The sequence below is a fragment of the Muntiacus reevesi genome, chromosome 2 (genome assembly GCF_963930625.1).
Source record: "Muntiacus reevesi chromosome 2, mMunRee1.1, whole genome shotgun sequence".
NCBI lineage: Eukaryota > Metazoa > Chordata > Mammalia > Artiodactyla > Cervidae > Muntiacus > Muntiacus reevesi.
The window spans coordinates 83,992,621-84,011,458 of NC_089250.1; the positions used below are offsets into that span (position 1 = coordinate 83,992,621).

General features: G+C 39.8%; 1 protein-coding gene across 1 annotated transcript in view; it reads right to left on the reverse strand.

The window, feature by feature from the left end:
- The window catches only part of RYR2 (ryanodine receptor 2), an 813,831-nt gene that overhangs the window by 359,159 nt on the left and 435,834 nt on the right, over window positions 1–18,838 (reverse strand). The window contains exons 18-20 of the mRNA XM_065922240.1: window positions 2,282–2,400; window positions 1,819–1,952; window positions 356–597 (exon numbers count right to left, since the gene is read on the reverse strand). Of these exons, the coding sequence (XP_065778312.1) occupies window positions 356–597; window positions 1,819–1,952; window positions 2,282–2,400 (495 nt within the window). The remainder of the gene's footprint in view (window positions 1–355; window positions 598–1,818; window positions 1,953–2,281; window positions 2,401–18,838) is intronic.

Consider the following 18,838-nt stretch of genomic DNA (forward strand, 5'->3'; position numbering starts at 1 on the left):
TTATTTTCCAGGATTTTTTTGGTTCCTGTTTATACTGGAAGCTAAAGCTTTGCACATACCAACTAAAGCACGTAGGAAACATTTAAGTTTTTGCATTCAATTCGTGAATCAGAAGGCCACTTCTGATATATGTCATTCATACACAATTCAGTCTTTCGGAGACGTACTATAATTGTGAGAGTTTTCCTTTTCCTCTAGTGAAATTCTGCTTTTGACTTACCACTTTCACCATTTTAGTGTTGCATTTTTGAAATCAATGTATCTGACTTGAGCAACACAAATAGGTTATGGAAATGTACAGTAAGGGCAAAATATTTCCTTGAGAACACTGTGAAGGAAAATGGATGGTACTTACCTGACCAGAGGTGAAGGCCATCGAATCCGTAGGAGAAGAGGTCGTCTCCGACGCCGTTTCCACCCCATTCCTCGCCCCCGCCGGGGTAGGGTGAGTAGCCCTCTGTGGAAGCCCAGCCCACGCGCAGGTGAGTGGCTTCAGCAGTCACGAAAGGCTCCGTGTGGTCCACCATCAACTCATAGTACCACTTCTTATACTGTGCAGAGCCTTCACTGACACCCAGAAAAATATTGGGTCTCATGCTTTAAAGAGATGGGAATAGCATGTGAGAAAATCCAAATAAACCTTTCATTGTCTCAACTTACATCATGCTATCCTTAATTAGTCCTGCTTCTCAAAGATACATTGCATTGACCAAGAAGTTTGTTTGGGTTTCCAAAACATTGTACAGAAAAACCTTATTGACTTTTTTGGGAAACCCAATGTTTCCTTAAGTGCAACAAATTATTGAAACAATCACTGAAGTCTACTTTAACAGCCAATCCTACAGTTAATGTTCAGTGACTTATGTTTGCTTTTGGGAACATTTGGCTACATCACTCAACAGCCTACTACATTTTTTCATAACTGCTCTTCAACCTATTTTTATATCATAAACCATATTTAAGGGGAGACACTCAGGATAGCATCAGGCCCCAGAATTAATGGAGTTATTATTAATCCAGGACATAGAGACATTTTCCTAAGCTAAGGTTTGTGTCACACAGGGTTTGAGGCTGACACAAGTCATAGCCTTAGTGAAGGTACCAAAGTGATTAATCACCTTTGTTGTTCTCTATGCCTCGCGGTGAAGAGTCTCTAGTTAGTTGTATTTTAATTGCATTTTATGAAGAGATCCTAACCCAAATTAACATTAGGGATTAGAGAAAGTCTCAGGAATGCCACCCATTAACAACAGGTCTCGTATAGAAAGAACAATAAAGGAAGTCTCAAATGAATCTTTATTAAAAAAACACAATATATTTGTGTTTAAAAAAACACACACACACACGCAGAGGAGAAATACATAACAAACCCCACATTTTTGTTTGAAACATGGTGAAGTAGAAAGTATTTCCTGGATAGCTGCTAAATACTGTGCTAAGTGTATCAAAGTCACTACTACCACACACAACACCTTCTTAATTATATTCAATATTATCATTGTTACATATGGAAGGCATTATAACATGGTGGTTAAGAGCTCAATCTCTGGAATTAGACTCTAGCCTCATTTTCAGCTCAAAAATTTTAATTTATAAAACATGGATAACAGTAATATTTCATGCACACACAAACAGTGAAGAAGGCTTGTAAGGAATCTGGCATTGTGCCTGGCACAGAGTACCCAATGAATGTCTGACACATTGGAAAGTAGATCTAACTGGAAATGCAGTTTCACTGACTTATGGACTTTATTGTATTTTGGATATCTGAATTCCTATTATACAACCAATCTGGTGACATGGTCTGTCTGAACCTACCTGCTCACATGGTTCACAAGGCGTGTCTGCAACAACAGGTCTCTTCCTGGCAGAAGATTGTCACAGATGAGATGCTGGTTAGAACGGACTGCTACTCCATGGCAAACACAGAGCGAGCATAAGACATCCAGAACCTGAAAAGAGAAATCCCTTTCAGCTGGCTCTCATTCCCTTTTCAGATTCAAGCATCAGCAGTAATTTCCACAAACAGAAACATATTCCCTCCAGGTACCTCTGACCCAGTCACTTTAAACATGATAGCAATGAGTCCACTTATTTTCCACAACTGAGAACTGCTCCATTCCCCCACCGGTGCTATGCATAACCACTGCACAGCATTATCTGATTGCAGTTAAAAAGCGAAAAACATGAAAAATGTGACACCTTTTTAAAATTATCTTTATAAAGAATATGTTTGAAATTATTCCAGAATTCATTTCTGGCAGTAAAATGGTTCACTTACCTTGTGATTTCTTCCATGCTTGTCTAAAAGTGAGATAATGGATTTTATATGGCCTTCTTTAATAATATTGAGAGCTTCTGGACTTTCTACTAGCACGCAGTGTAAAACTTCAAGAATACCTAAACAGAAAGTAAAGAAAGGGGGAAACATGATTAACTAGTCTACAATGATCAGTGACTTCCCTCTTCTCTATGTGCTTATTGAGGTGTTGACTAAATGTAGTACAATTAAGTGCTCAATGTGTTTGTCACCAAGCATCTGTGATAAGTGACAGCTGGTGTTTGGGAGGCAGGGCTGATAACCAAATATGCTAACAAGTGAGGACGAGGCAAATATACAGTGTTCAGCTAAGTAAGCAGGTAACTCTGCCTATAGAGAAATGAAAGAAGGCAACATTTAAGTGGGGCCACAGGGAACTCATACATGACCATTTTCCAGAGAGGATAACATGGGCTGACTGAAGTCTTGAATGTTGGGCAGAGCTGATGTGCCTGAGGTACAAAGCCAGTAGGAGATGGAATAGGTAGATTATGGCCAGTTTAGGAAGATTTCAGACGCTAAAAGCATAATTCTGCAGCAGTGCATTTAACCCATGGAGATCATTACATTCTTCTGGAGGTTTAAAGTCAAAAATGTTTCTTGGTTTACAGAACAAGAGAAATATACGAGATTACACAAAAAGAAAAATAAAATATACAAAACCTGAATAACAATGGTGATATTTTGGAGCATTAGTCATCAGAGAGGACAAAATAGAATGTATCTTTTCTTAGAGTTTAAAACAGACATTAGAAATAAATCTCATTATCAGAAATTTTAGTGTGAAATTGCAAAGCTAAATGGGTACACATGTATTTATATTTTCAAAGCAAGGCTGCCTTGTCAACAGAGAGAATGTAGTTCATTTGCAGCAATTAAACATAACATTTAGAACATGTGATCACTGTCTGAGAGCTACATAGTATTAAGAAGGATCTCAAAGGAACCTTGTAGAAAGGTTTATTCATTTCAAATGGAGATTACTTTCTCAGAACAGAAATGTACTCAGGTGTACAAATTGTATAGAAGTAATTCACTATAACTGTCACAAATGACTCTTGATCTGAACCCCGACCCATTACAAGGGCTGTTAATGCTAATTTCTTCACCAATGATTTAATTCTTCAAAATATATAAATGTAAATTCAGTTTAAAAAAAATACCCAAAAAGGTTAAATTAATTTTTGGTGTGGTTCAATATCTGTTGTGGTATTCCAAAAATCCATGCCAGTTGAAAATCAAAGAGAGTAGAAAATAATCATACAATAGACTAATGGATAAATTAAAGAAGATTTTTATATAAAGTTATGAAAATTATTTCTGCTATTAAAAAAGTAAGCAATAAAATAAACTCCTTTATTCCAAGCAAAAAGAAACGAAAATAACAGAAAGGGAAGAGCATTTTTAATAGATTATTTATCCTGATGTCATATGTCATTCTGATGTTTTTTGTTTTCTTCCTATTTCATATTAGTATAGAGCACATGGCTGCCTATATTTACAAATAAAGTTGTACTGTGTATACACATCCATATCCATTGACACATCTTCTTGGCACTAAAAGTATGACTCTGCAGTGCATCCTAACCAGTGGAGCTCAGTCACTCTCCTGGATGTTTACAGTAGAAAATGTTTCTTAGTCTCCAAAGCATGAGAAGCATAAAATAATACAAAGGGTGCCTTTGCACTAAAAAGGCAGGGTGAGTGACTACAGCAACAAAGCCCTGTGATCCCAGAGCCTAAAATATTTACTATCTGGCCTTTCACACAAAAAGTTTGCCAATCTCTGATATAAAATGTAATTATTAAGAAAAAGCTAGTAGACGATTAAAAAAAATCAATTATTTCTATAAATAAACATTCATAAAAGCCTAAAGCATTTACGCACCTAAATATATTAGAAAAGATGAAAGACAAAATTTTTGGAAAGAACAGTACATATCAAAAATGGAAGAATAGAGCCAAGATGGCGGAGGAGTAGGACGGGGAGACCACTTTCTCTCCTACAAATTCATCAAAAGAATAACTGAACGCAGAGCAAACTTCACAAAACAACTTCTGATCGCTAGCTGAGGTCATCAGGCACCCAGAAAAGCAGCCCATTGTCTTCGAAAGGAGGTAGGACAAAATATAAAAGATAAAAAGTGAGGCAAAAGAGCTAAGGATGGAGATCCGTCCTGGTAAGGGTCTTAATAGAGGATGTTTCCAGACATCGGGAAACCCTCGCACTGGCGGGCCTGGGGGAAGTGTTTGAATCTCGGAGGGTAACCTGACTGGGAGGGAAACAATAAATAAAACCCACAGATTACGAGCCTAAAAGCAACTCCCAGCAGAAAAGTACTCCAGATTCCCGCATCCGCCAGCAGCAAGTGGGGGCGGAACGGAAAGGAGCGGGGGGGGGCATTGCTTGGGGTAGGATCCGGGCCTAAGTGCCCTGAGGACAATCGGAGGGAGCTTGTGTGAGTTCCCAGCTTGAACTGTGGGAGAGCAAGAGAGAGAGAAAATTAACCGGCCGGAACACACTGCCGGCTGTTCGCAGAAAAAAGGGACCGAGAAAGTCCTGAGAAGAGCTCGCAGGCTGCGGACCGGCCCAGCCCCGCCGGAGGCAGGAGGCAGGGGGGAGGGGAAGGGGGCAGGTTCTGCCCCAAGGATCGCATCCCCTACCACACTGCAAACGGGCCTCCGCCTTCTAATAAAAGACCTCCCGAGATTCTGGATGGTCGACATCCGCCGGGAGGGTCGCGGCTAGACACAGGGCACACGCACCCGACCGGCGCGGGCGGGGACTGGGGCTGGGGACGCGGAGGGCAGAAGGCGCACGCACCCGACTGGCACGGGCGGAAACTGAGGCTGGGACCGCGGAAGGGAGTGGGCGCGCTGCACCCGGGGAGAGAGCGTCTGTCAAGCTCCTGGCTGCCTGAGCCACTCGGGCGGCGTAGGGACAAAACGCAGGCGCAGCTTTGTGTTCCGCGCTTTTGTGAATCACCCGAGGGCTGGAACCGCGCACAGCGTGGGGCGAGCTCCATACAGAGCAGCCGGGAGCCTGAGCAGCGCAGACCGAGAAAACAGCGCCGGCCCCTCCCTGCAGCGCCGGCCCCTCGCTGCAGCGCCGGCCCCTCGCCGCAGCGCGTCTGAACTAGCTACCTGAATAAGAGTCCACCTCCGCCCGCCTGTGTCAGGGCAGAAATGAGGCCCTGAAGAGACCGGCTACAGAAGCCATATAAAAAAAGGGAACCACTTCAGAAGGGACCGGTGCAACAGATTAAAATCCCCGTAGAAAACACCGACTACACCGGAAGGGCCTGTAGATATGGAGAAGTGTAAGCTGGAAAGAGGAGCTATCTGAAACTGAGCCAAACCCACACTGACAGCAACAGCTCCAGAGAAATTCCTAGATATATTTTTACTTTTTACTTTTTCTTTTTTTAAGAAAGGAAAAAAAAATTTTTTTTTCTTTTTTCTTTTTTCTCTTTTATTTTCCTTTAAAATTCCCTATCATTCCCCCATTAATCCTTAACTTTCATTTTCATAGATTTTTATGATTTTTTTAATTAGGAAAAAAATTTTTTTATCCTTTCTTTTCTTTTTTCTTCTTCTCTTCTATTTTCTATTTTTCTTTTTCTCTTATTTCTTTTAAAGTCCTCTAGTACTCCTCTACTACTCCTTAATTTTCATTTTCAATACACTATAACCTTACAGAAAAAAAAAAGGAAGAGAAGCCCTATTTTTAAACCGAACTTCATATATATTTCCAAAATTTTCTTGGTGTGTTTTGGTTTTTGTTTTTAATATAGTATTTTTAAGATTCTAACCTCTACTCTAGATTTTTAATTTTTGTTTTTCAGTATATGATATAAATTGTGAACATTTAAGAATCCAATATGCAGCTCCCATTTTTATTCAGGAGTGTGTTGATTATTCTCTCCAAATCTTGACTCTCTGTTTTCTATCTCAGAACACCTCTATTTCCTCCTTTCCGCTTCTCTTCCCAATCCAATCCTGTGAATCTTTGTGGGTGTCTGGGCTACAGAGAACACTCTGGGATCAGACAACTTCGTAGATCTGTCTCTCTCCTCTTGAGTCCCCCTTTTTCTCCTCCTGCTCATCTCTATCTCCCTCCTCCCTCTCCTCTTCTTCATGTAACTCTGTGAACCTCTCTGGGTGTCCCTCACGGGGGAGAATCTTTTTGCCATTAACCTAGAAGTTTTATTATCAGTGCTGTATAGTTGGAGAAGTCCTGAGACTACTGGAAGAATAAAACTGAAATCCAGAGGCAGGAGACTTAAGCCCAAAACCTGAGAAAACCAGAAAACTCCTGACTACATGGAGCTTTAAGTAATAAGTGACCGTCCAAAAGCCTCCATACCTACACTGAAACCAACCACCACCCAAGAGCCAATAAGTTTTAGAGCAAGACATACCACGCAAATTCTCCAGCAACTCAGGAACATAGCCCTGAACGTCAACATACAGGCTGCCCAAGGTCACACCTAACACATAGACCCATCTCAAAACTCATTACTGGGCACTCCGTTGCACTCCAGAGAGAAGAAATCAAGTTCCACGCACCAGAACACCGACGCAAGCTTCCCTAACCAGGAAACCTTGACAAGCCAATCGTCTAACCCCACCCACTGGGTAAAACCTCCACAATAAAAAGGAACCACAGACCTCCAGAATACAGAAAGCCCACTCCAGACACAGCAATCTAAACAAGATGAAAAGGCAGAGAAATACCCAACAGGTAAAGGAACATGAAAAAAGCCGACCAAGTCAAACAAAAGAGGAGGAGATAGGGAATCTACCTGAAAAAGAATTTAGAATAATGATAATAAAAATGATCCAAAATCTTGAAAACAAAATGGAGTTACAGATAAATAGCCTGGAGACAAAGATTGAAAAGATGCAAGAAATGTTTAATAAAGACCTAGAAGAAATAAAAAAGAGTCAATTAAAAATGAATAATCCAATAAATGAGATCAAAAACACTCTGCAGGGAACCAAGAGTAGAATAATGGAGACAGAAGATAGGATAAGTGAGGTAGAAGATAAAATGGTGGAAATAAATGAAGCAGAGAGGAAAAAATAAAAAAGAATCAAAAGAAATGAAGACAACCTCAGGGACCTCTGGGACAATGTGAAACGCCCCAACATTCGAATCATAGGAGTCTCAGAAGAAGAAGACAAAAAGAAAGGCCATGAGAAAATACTCGAGGAGATAATAGCTGAAAACTTCCCTAAAATGGGGAAGGAAATAGCCACCCAAGTCCAAGAAGCCCAGAGAGTGCCAAACAGGATAAACCCAAGGCAAAACACCCCAAGACACATATTAATCAAATTAACAAAGATCAAACACAAAGAACAAATACTAAAAGCAGCAAGGGAGAAACAACAGATAACACACAAAGGGATTCCCATAAGGATAACAGCTCCCTCCAGGCCAGAAGGGAATGGCAGGACATACTGAAAGTAATGAAAGAGAATAACCTACAACCTAGATTACTGTACCCAGCAAGGATCTCATTCAGATACGAAGGAGAATTCAAAAGCTTTACAGACAAGCAAAAGCTGAGAGAATTCAGCACCACCAAACCAGCTCTTCAACAAATGCTAAAGGATCTTCTCTAGACAGGAAATGCAGAAAGGTTGTACAAACGTAAACCCAAAACAACAAAGTAAATGGCAACGGGACCACACGTATCAATAATTACCTTAAATGTAAATGGGTTGAATGCCCCAACCAAAAGACAAAGATTGGCTGAATGGATACAAAAACAAGACCCCTATATGTGCTGTCTACAAGAGAACCACCTCAAAACAAGAGACACATACATACATACATTACAGCATACTAACACATATATATGGAATTTAGAAAGATGGTAATGATAACCCTATATGCAAAACAGAAAAAGAGACACAGAAGTACAGAACAGACTTTTGAACTCTGTGGGAGAAGTTGAGGGTGGGATGTTTTGAAAGAACAGCATGTATATTACCTATGGTGAAACAGATCACCAGCCCAGGTGGGATACATGAGTCAAGTGCTCGGGCCTGGTGGGCTGGGAAGACCCAGAGGAATCGGATGGAGAGGGAGGTGGGAGGGGGGATCGGGATGGGGAATACGTGTAACTCTATGGCTGACTCTTATCAATGTATGACAAAACCCACTGAAAAAAAATAAAAAATTTTTTTAAAAAAGGAAGAATAGCAGTGTGAAAAGAAATCTGATTTTTCTCATGTTCAGCCTGTTTTAATGGGTTTTCAGAGTTTTGAGTTTTTATCAAATTTTTTTTCCAATGGAGCCATATCAGATCCAACAAATAAGCACACAGTTGAAAAGAACTAACTGCCACTGAGAAATGAAATTTTTCCTGCCATACCAATAAATAAGGATGTCCCAGTCATCAGCAATTCCAGCCCTCCAAGATGAGCTGGTGAGCCCTCAGGGCTCTCAGGAGGAGAAGAATATCTGCGATACAACAGCCACTAGGCTGCAGCTACTCCTTAACATGAGCCCCAAGGGAGCTCAGGAGGTGAAAAACACAGGAAAAAGGCCCCAGATAGATGAGGTTACACATCAAAGGAAAGATTTCATTAGCCCAGACTCTTGCATCTTCCCATATGTAGAAAAACATAAATTCCTTAAGTAAATTCCTTAAGCTGGCATATCTGGTTTTCCTTAATTAACAATAATCTTTTAATGTTCAGACTACCTGCCCTTTGTTGTAAAACTTTTATATAACCTGGCTCCTCCCCTTGCCTCCTAGGAGCAGTTCTCTCAGGGTTACTTGAGATGCTGTCTCCCAGGCCTGAAGTCCTACAAATTCCCATGGAACAAAACATAACTCAACTTCTAGGTTGTGATTATTTTTTAAGTCAAAACTTCTAATTCTGAAAATAAAAAGTAGAAGAAAAAATTTTTAATTTCAACTGTTGGAATAAAACAGTTTTTTTATATATAATAAGAAATTATATAATTATTTTATATATAATAAATTATATATAATAATATATTATATAAATATTTTTATATATAATAAGAAATTATATATAATAAGAAATTCCTTAAGGAAAGCAAATTGGAAACACCAGAAGAATAATTTTCAAAAAATAAAGACTAGCAAGATTGACTGCATTATGTGTCTATATAAATCATGCTGATATATGCCTCAAAAGTCTGTGTAAAAAATGAGAGAAATAATGTTTAACATTACAATGGCAATAGTTGACTAAAGATGATTTAACATTTAAATTTTAAATTCACTGAATAAGACCCAGGAATGGCAATACTACATAAAAGTTATGGTGGCATTCTCAAAGAAAAACTTGAAAGCTTGGTAGATTATAACAGAATTATCTGAATGAAAGAATTATGAGTATACTACACAGTGTTCAAAAAAAAAACACGCCCAAATATGACAAAAATTTTATTTTATAAATTTAATTGAAGAGGAAAAGTTAAAATTTTACCTCCTTTTGCCTCTGTAACTCATCCTGCCCCCTGCAAAGTCTGGATCACGTAGGTCACATAGTCTCAGAAAGTGGGGACTTGCAATACTAGGAACTGGAGTTTATCTCACTCACCCTTGTCCTGCTCTTTGCAATCGCCCAGCCCCTGCAACCCCGCTTAATCATGCCTGTCCAGGTCAGGCATCCCCCTCCCCATCTTGACCACTGTTCCCACGAGTGCAAAAACCCCTTAGTTTAAACCCCTTAGTTTAAAACAGCTAGTGTTGCCCACTACAGTCTGTCTATAAAAACTCTGCAGGCCCTTTGTTCGGGGCTCAGAGCTTGGAGTGTTAACTCCCCTGGGGCTGCTGGCGTGATAAACCCGCACTCCCCAAATCTCCAAGAGCGGTGCTTAGTTTCTCCAGTACTGGTTTCTGAAACATTTCTGGAGGCCCCAGTGAGATTCCAGCCACGCAGGCCCCTCGAGCAGCCAGACTGGTGGCTCGGCCAGGCTGGAGTGAAGGAAGCCCGAGACGGACGAGGAGGCGCGCCACCTGATGTATTCCGGGTCTCTTTCGGACCGGTGTTCTGACTCTCCCGACAGCTGCGCCCCAAATGCAGTCATTGGAGGGATGGACCAACTCACCAGGAATGGCCACAGGGTAAGGTGAGGCCCCGGGGCCGGTCCCCAAGCAGGAACCTACCCCGACGGGCAGAAGAGGAGACTGATCACCTCCTTGGGCTCCCAGGAAGGGAGCATCTGATAGGGAGACCTCGGGACTTGGGAGGAAGGGAGGCATCAGGACTGATCACCTCCTTGGGCTCCCAGGAAGGGAGCAACAGTTAAAGAAACCTGTAGACTCGGGAGGAAGGGAGGCATTGTGATAGCCTCTGAATGACTGTGAGTGCCTGATTGCTGATTGAACTGGGTGAGAGAAATATTTCTTTTTGGAAACTGCAAAACCAATTCTTCTTGCATATGCAATTAAAAACAACTAGCTTAAAAAACAAACAAACAAACAAAAAATAATAAAAACAACTAGCTTGTAAAAAGACCTGTCCAGGGAAAAGCCTGAAGTTAACCCTTTCCATGTCCTTGAAATACACAGCCAGCTTTGCCTGAGACCTTAGCCTTGGGCAAATTAGAACTTCAAGCAGGAAAAAAAAGAGGGGGAGGGTTAAAGAGATATTTTAAACCTCAAACTGAAAACTATAAGATCTCTGTCAGTCTGTCTGTCTGAATTTATGTATGTCTCAGTATATGTCTTTTTTCTGATAATATTGTTGAAGTTGTAAATGAGTTCTAATTTAATTGGTCTAACGAAAAGTAAGCACTTACAAATCAAACAATTCTAAATACAAGAATGAATTGGGAAATAGTCAATATTAAATATCAATATTTAATATTAAATATTAGTATTAATGTTTGTTTGCTAATCTAATAAGAAAGTAGGCTTGAATGTTTTTAATAAAGAAGATACAAAAAAATAAAATTACATTTTCTAAAGGGAAAAGAAAGTAGGTCTCACTTACAGACAATAAGTCAGTGGTGGTAAAGTCAGTAAGTCAGTAAGTAAAGCAGGTGGCTGTTACAGAAAGTGATTAAAAGGTTTGTGGAATGTGGACCGTGAAAAAGTTTTGTACATGGTTAGGACTGACTAAGTTTAAAATAAATTTAATTAAGCTTACCCAAATGAGTTTAAAGTAAGCTGGTGCAAAAACTTAAATTCGGCCTTTCTTTCTGTTAAGAGGACATACTTTCTTCAGATGCTGAACTGCTTTTAATAATAGATTTAAGATTTTTTTTGTTTTTTTTTAACCTCTTAATTGATCGGTTCTATATTTACCTTTGAAATCTTTTGTTAACTTTGGCTAAGTAAATAACTGTTATTTCACAGAAACTTATATGATCCTACCTGACTGTTATAAACCCTTTTGATATTTACCGACAAAACTTCCTAAATAACTTGACTTCCAGCTAACTTCGGGATGCTTCAGAGGGTCCCTGAGACATCCCAAAGAGCTATTAAGCTATCTGGGCTCATAGGACATGTTAAATTACATGGGAAGTACTATTAAAGGGGTGAAAAATCTTTTCAGGTTATGCTGTATGGTTGATGGTACTAATACAGACATTCTAAAATTATGTGAAATTCATATAGATCTGACATGCCCTGATAAAATATGGTCACTTATAATTTTAGTTATCATATTAAAGTGTTATAACCAGGTTTCTTTGTCAATTGTGATAGAATCAGATTCTAAACATGCCTTCTATGGTTTTACTCTCATGCCTTTAGAAGAATGCTGCTAGTTCTTCAAGATTTATGGAAAAGACTTTCTAAGATTAAACAGATAAATAAATTTTGTTATTAACAATAAGCTGGTACCAGACTGGAATTTGGTCTTCTCTCTATTTAGAGAACAAAGTTTTCTTAAAATGCAACTTTTGATAACAGACTAAGAATTTCTTTACCTTTAAGTGATTTATATGGTTTTAAAATCTTTTTGTTTCTTTGGGAAAGTAAATAAACATTATTTAAGATTATGGTACATGCAGACTTCTGCTACATGAACATGGTACATTCTGCTTCCACAAAAAATAAGCCCTCATGGTTAGACTTTTGCTATCTTGATGTTCTTAAAACATAGCAATAGTCTGCTCTTAAATCAGGAAATTTAAAATGGATAAACAACAGCTGAAAATCAAAGAGCCAGGGCTATGGGAAATCCAAGACTGCCACTTGGCTTTTCCCGGCTCCCTGACAGACCTCATTTTTATTTGATGGTTTAAAACCTTACCTGATTACACTGTTAATACCCTCACAATGAGTTCTCCAAAAAAAAAGAAAAAATTATGTTTCACTAAATATTAAGGTCTAGTTTTGTTAATTAAGGTCTGTGCTTACTAAGACTCACTTCTGAGAAAGTTTCTTGTTATACTGCTAAAAGGTTTAATTAAGTTATCAAAAACGACACTCTTAAGATTGTTTCTAAAGCTTATCTCAGTAACCAGTCTTTGGATAAAGGCAGATGCTCCGTGATGTACAGCCAGGAGATTAACACTTGGTTAATCTTGGTTAATAATCATTTAACTGAGACAGATGACCTGGGTTATACTGGGCTATACTCAATGAAAGTTCTTGACTTAAATTCTTGCTTGTGAACTTACTTATAACTGCTAGCCATAATACTTTCTATGTAGTGTGTTTCAGAAGATTATCTACTCTGTTACCAAATGTGTGACTGAGCCTATGATAAAATGTTGATATGAGATGATATGAGATCAATAATTGTAATAATGTAACTCTAGATATGGGAAGAAGCAACAAGAGGAAATATTTTCCTGGATCAAGAGACTAGTAAGACAGGTATGGTCCAGAGACTTTTGCTACTTACAAGGCCTGGTCTAGCGACAACACATTGAATGGCTTGTCAATGGAATCTTTGTTAGACCTGGGAATGAGCCTTCCCAGCACTGCGGAACACAATGACCATGAAATGCCCCAAAACATGGTCAAATATGACTATGAAGAGGCCCTGCTGACTTGAAGTTGGCCCTTGCCAGTTGCCTCTACAAAGATTAAATCATGAACACTACAAGATGCTGACCTTCAACACCCGCTTGAAAGGAGTTCAGGAAGGAGATAAGAAATAAGGCACTCTGTGCTCTGGGAAAATCCAGAAAAACAGGCCTTCAGATAGTCAGATGTTTTCAGGTAAAGATTTGTATGAGTCTAAATTCTTGCATCTTCTCATACCTACAGAAACACTAATGTCACAAACCAATGTCTGGACCTGGTTCTCCTCGCTAGCGCCTCGGCAGCTTTCCTACTTCTATTAATCTTTGGGTCATATATCTTTAACTTCCTTGTTAAGTTTGTTTCTCCAAGTACTAGTACGACAAGAATATCCCCCAGCCAACACCCAGACAGTGCTAGAACAAGCTGCGTTATTCTGTGGAGTCTCATTGCCTTCTGTAAATGAACCCTGAGGTCCTCAGGCTATTCTCCCTTTGAGATCATATATGGGAGACCACCCCCCAGTGACTAAAAAAGCTCACGGGAGACCTCCAACAACTAGCTGACCTGGAGATATCCTGACACCTCCAGGCCCTGGGAAAGTCTTCCACCATATCGCCTGAGAAACCTGAGAAAGGACACCCATTCCTCTTGGCAACTGAGTTCATCCCTATCAGCCAGGATATGAGATATGGGTTAAAGACTTGGAAAAGTAACCACTTCAGCCAGTTTGGATGGGCCCTCACACGGTCGTCCTGACAACCCTTACTGCTGATAAAGTTAGGGGAGTCATCCCTTGGATCCACCACACCACAGTCAAGAAGGCAGCGACTTCCTATGATGAGGACACCTGGAAAGCAGTTCAGGGCCCCAAAAATCTCCTCAAGGGCTGGTTCCAAAAACAACGACCCTCACCCATGAAGGGTGCTGAGCCCTGCTCTAGTCACTCCAGGAGCCGAGTAGTCAATGCACCACAGAAGCCTAAGGATTCTACAGCGTTGCTCCAGCCACACTCCAGCAGCTGGTTGGTCAACACATGGTAGAAGCTTGAAGATCTGGCTATCAAAATATCAATGGATCATAAAAAGGAGAGAGGAACTAGCAAACTCCTGGGGTAACTGGAACAATATCTACAGAGGGACATCGTGACTTCTCCCTTTAGCCAGTCCTCTCTTCATGTCTTTGTGGCAGTCTTATTTGGCCCTTGTATTCTCAATGCAATTACCCAGTTCATAACCTCTCAGATTGAATCCATGAAGTTACAAATGGTAGTAGCTCAATATAGCCCCCCCTAAACAATGGGGAGCTCTAAACGTCCTACCAAAACATGGATGATGCTTTCTACAACCAGTGACAGAAGCATCAAGAGAGGGGAATGAAGAGAATAAGTTAAAATTTTACCTCCTTTTGCCTCTGTTACTCATCCTGCCCCTTGCAAAGTCGGGATCACGTAGGTCACAGTCTCAGAAAGTGAGGACTTGCAATACTAGGAACTGGAGTTTATCTTATTCACCCTTGTCCTGCTCTTTGCAATTGCCCAGCCCTTGCAAACCTGCTTAATCATGCCTGTCCAGGTCAGGCATCCCCCTCCCGATCTTGACCACTGTTCCTGCAAGCACGAGACCCCTTAGTTTAAACCAGCCTATTAACAGCTAGTGTTGCCCACTACAGTCTGTCTATAAAAACTCTGTAACCCCTTTGTTCGGGGCTCAGAGCTTGGAGTGTTAACGCCTCTGGGCCCTCCAGCGTAATAAATCTGATTCTCCAACTCTCCAAGTGTAGTGCTTGGTTTCTTGAGTACTGGGTTTCTGCAACATAATAATTTATAGAAATGATTTGTGAAGTTTCTAACAATGACACAGAAATGTAAAATATAAACTTTCAAGAGTAGATACAAAATCCGATATATATTAGGATTGCAACTATGTAAAGTATATTTATTGGTATAATATTAAATACATATTTAAAAAACATCAGAAGTTACCACATCAGGATGTTAGTGGGAGTTATTGCTGGAGTATGTACAACTCAGTTTGAACTGGAAAGTCCACTGGTATGTGGGTTTTTTCCACTAAATATGGACTATGGTGGTACATGATCCAAGGCTCATTTAATCTACGGATGTGGAACTGCACATACAGAGACAACTGTAAAGTTACACATGGATTTTCAATAGCACAGGCAGTTGGCAACCGTGAGACCCATGATGTTCAAGGATCAACTGTTCTCTTCCAAAATTTTGTCCGCTCAATGAAAGGAGCACAAAAAACTTTTAAAGTAGAAAACATTTCTAGGTTTTGGTTCAAGGTAGTGACATTGGTGTGCCTAGCGTGCTGCAGTCCAAGGGGTCGCAAAGAGTTGGACATGTCTGAGCGACTGAAATGACTGACTGGAAGAGACATTGGAAGGTCCTGAACTCACCTCCTCCCAAGAACACACTACATCTACATGTATATATGGAACAGTTTCATTTGAAAGAAACTAAAAAACTGAGTGAATCCTACATATCAGGCAAACACAAACATACACAAAAACCCACCTTGAATCAGGTGTGAAAGGCTTTCACATGATCTTGCTATAAACCCTACTCCTAGAGCCATTTGCCTTAAAACGTTTATGGCTGTAACTTCCTGAATCGTTTATATTCTCATGAGCAAGAAAAATTTTCGAGGATATAACGAAGTGTCTGGAAAGAACTTAATAATATTGGAAGCATCCAAGTGCTGGGGTGGTAGAGTATGCTCCTCACAGTACTTCCTGTAGTTGAAGTATAATGGCCCAGTTTGCTTTTTATCAGTAGACTCACTTGCATGTTATTTGGCTTCTAAAACTATGAGAGCTCCATCTGGGATCAAACTTAACTGTCCTACTTTCTGATCACGGCTCATGCCCAGGGCTTTCCAAGGTTGAACCAAATTTGTTGAGGGTCTGTATGGAAAAACTGGAAACAAGCCACAGAGCAGAAGTCTTGTATTTGGTCTAACTTAACCTACCAGGAGATTTTACCTTGTGCCAAGTAGGCACAAGGTCACTGGTGAACCTTGTTCATTTGAGAGAACGAGTGAAAAGAATCAGACTGGTAGCCACTCCAACATAGAAGACCCTGGGGGCCAGTTGTGAGAAATAATACATGCAAAGTTTTTAGAACAGGGCTTGGATCCAAGTATTGTTATAATAAACACCTGCTATTATTTTATGGTTGTAACAAAATAACATAAAAGACAGTGAAATAAAAAGGACGAGTAAGGAAACATTATAAACTATGTTTCCTTTTAAACAGAGGATAAAAATTTAAAAATAGGAAAAGGTATAGAAATGCTGAATGTACAACTCTGATTAGAAGAAAATTTCAGGAAAAAATAAAAACCCACTGATCAGCAGCAACACAGAAAAGCGCATGTGTAAATCAATTATACTTCAATAAAATTACAAAGGTGAAACTTCAGTTATGTCCATGGCAATGGAACAGAAGTTCAGCACCCAAGAGTACTAGAAACGAACCATGTAAAATGTAGAGATCACTGTGATTTTGCTTTTAATAAGCAATTTTTCTTAAGTGAGAACTTCCTGGATTATACAGCTATTCTAGGAAAAGATTTCCCCTTTTATTTCTCTAGTTAACCAGGATTCTCTAGAGTACATGAGTGCTCAGTTGTTCAGCTGTGTCCAACACTTTGTGGTCCCATGTACTGTAGGCCACCAGGCTCCTCCATCCATGAGATTCTCCAGGCAAGAATACTGCCATTTCCTCCTCCAAGGGGTCTTCCAGATCCAGGGATTGAACCCATGTCTCTTATGTATCCTGCATTGGCAGGCAGATTCTTTACCACTGTGTCACCTGGGAAGCCTGGATTTTGTGGAATGCCACCCTAAAAGACTACATGCAGGGAGAAATAAAAGCAGCAAAAGGAGTGAACACTCCTGTCTTCAAACCAACTATGGAGAATCTAAGGATGCAGGATGGAAACCTGAATTCTAGGAACTGCCCAAGAAAACTGCTAGAAGACAAAGGCTTTCTTGAATCGGTGGAGAAAGTGGCTGCAGCCTGGATGGAGACCAGGCACCCAGGATAGGTGGGACAAGTCTTAATATAAGTCTGCTGTAAGACAACTGCTTGCCCTTAGCTGCAAAATGGGTAGCAGCAGCCCAGGTCGCTGGACCCAGTATAATTTTAGGAGAGTACTAGAATCCTCCAAGGACAGGGAAGTGACCATAACACATGCCACCTGACCACCCGCCCTTGGGAATCCGCCCTTTCATATGCTCATCTAAATCTTCAGGTGGCTGGTTAGTTAGAGCCTAGGGAAACCACTTCTGTATATACGCTCCTTTTTGAGGTGTAAAGACCAGGCATACAAAATCCATCTTTCTATAAAAGTCCCTAAAGTCAGGAACAAGACAAGGGTGCCCATTCTAACTACTACTAATCAACATAGTTTTGGAAGTTTTAGCCACAGCAATCAGAGAAGAAAAAGAAATAAAAGGAATCCAGGTTGAAAAAGAAGTAAAACTCTCACTGTTTGCAGATGACATGATCCTCTACATAGAAAACCGTAAAGACTCTTCCAGAAAGCTACTAGAGCTAATCAATGAATATAATAAAGTTTCAGGATATAAAATTAACACACAGAAATCCCTTGCATTCCTATACACAAACAATGAGAAAACAGAAAAAGAAATTAATGAAACAATTCCATTCACCACTGCAACAAAAAGAATAAAATAATTAGGAATAAATCTACCTAAAGAAACAAAAGACTTATATAGAGAAAACTATAAAACACTGATGAAGGAAATCAAAGATGACACAAACAGATGGAGAAATATACCATGTTCATTGATTGGAAGAAACAATATAGTGAAAATGAGTATACTACCCAAAGCAATCTACAGATTCAATGCAATCCCTATCAAGTCACTAACGGTATTTTTCACAAAACTAGGACAAGTAATTCCACAATTTGTATGGAAATACAAAAAGCCTTGAATAGCCAAAGTAATCCTGAGAAAGAAGAATGCAATTGGAGGAATCAACGTGCCTGACTTCAGACTATACTACAAAGCAACGTTCATCAAGACAGTACAGTACTGGCACAAAGACAGAAATATAGATCAATGGAACAAAATAGAAAGCCCAGAGATAAATCCACGAACCTATGGACACCTTATCTTTGACAAAGGAGGCAAGAATATACAATGGAGAAAAGACAATCTCTTTAACAAGTGGTGTTGGGAAAATTGGTCAACCACTTGTAAAAGAGTGAAACTAGAACACTTTCTAACACCTTACACAAAAATAAACTCAAAATGGATTAAAGATCTAAATATAAGACCAGGAACTGTAAAACTCCTAGAGGAAAACATACGCAAAACACTCTCTGACGTAAATCATAGCAGGATCCTCAATGACCCACCTCCCAGAGTAATGGAAATAAAAGCAAAAATAAACAAACGGGACCTAATTAAACTTAAAAGCTTTTGCACAATGAAAGAAACTATAAGCAAGGTGAAAAGACAGCCTTCAGAATGGGAGAAAAAAATAGCA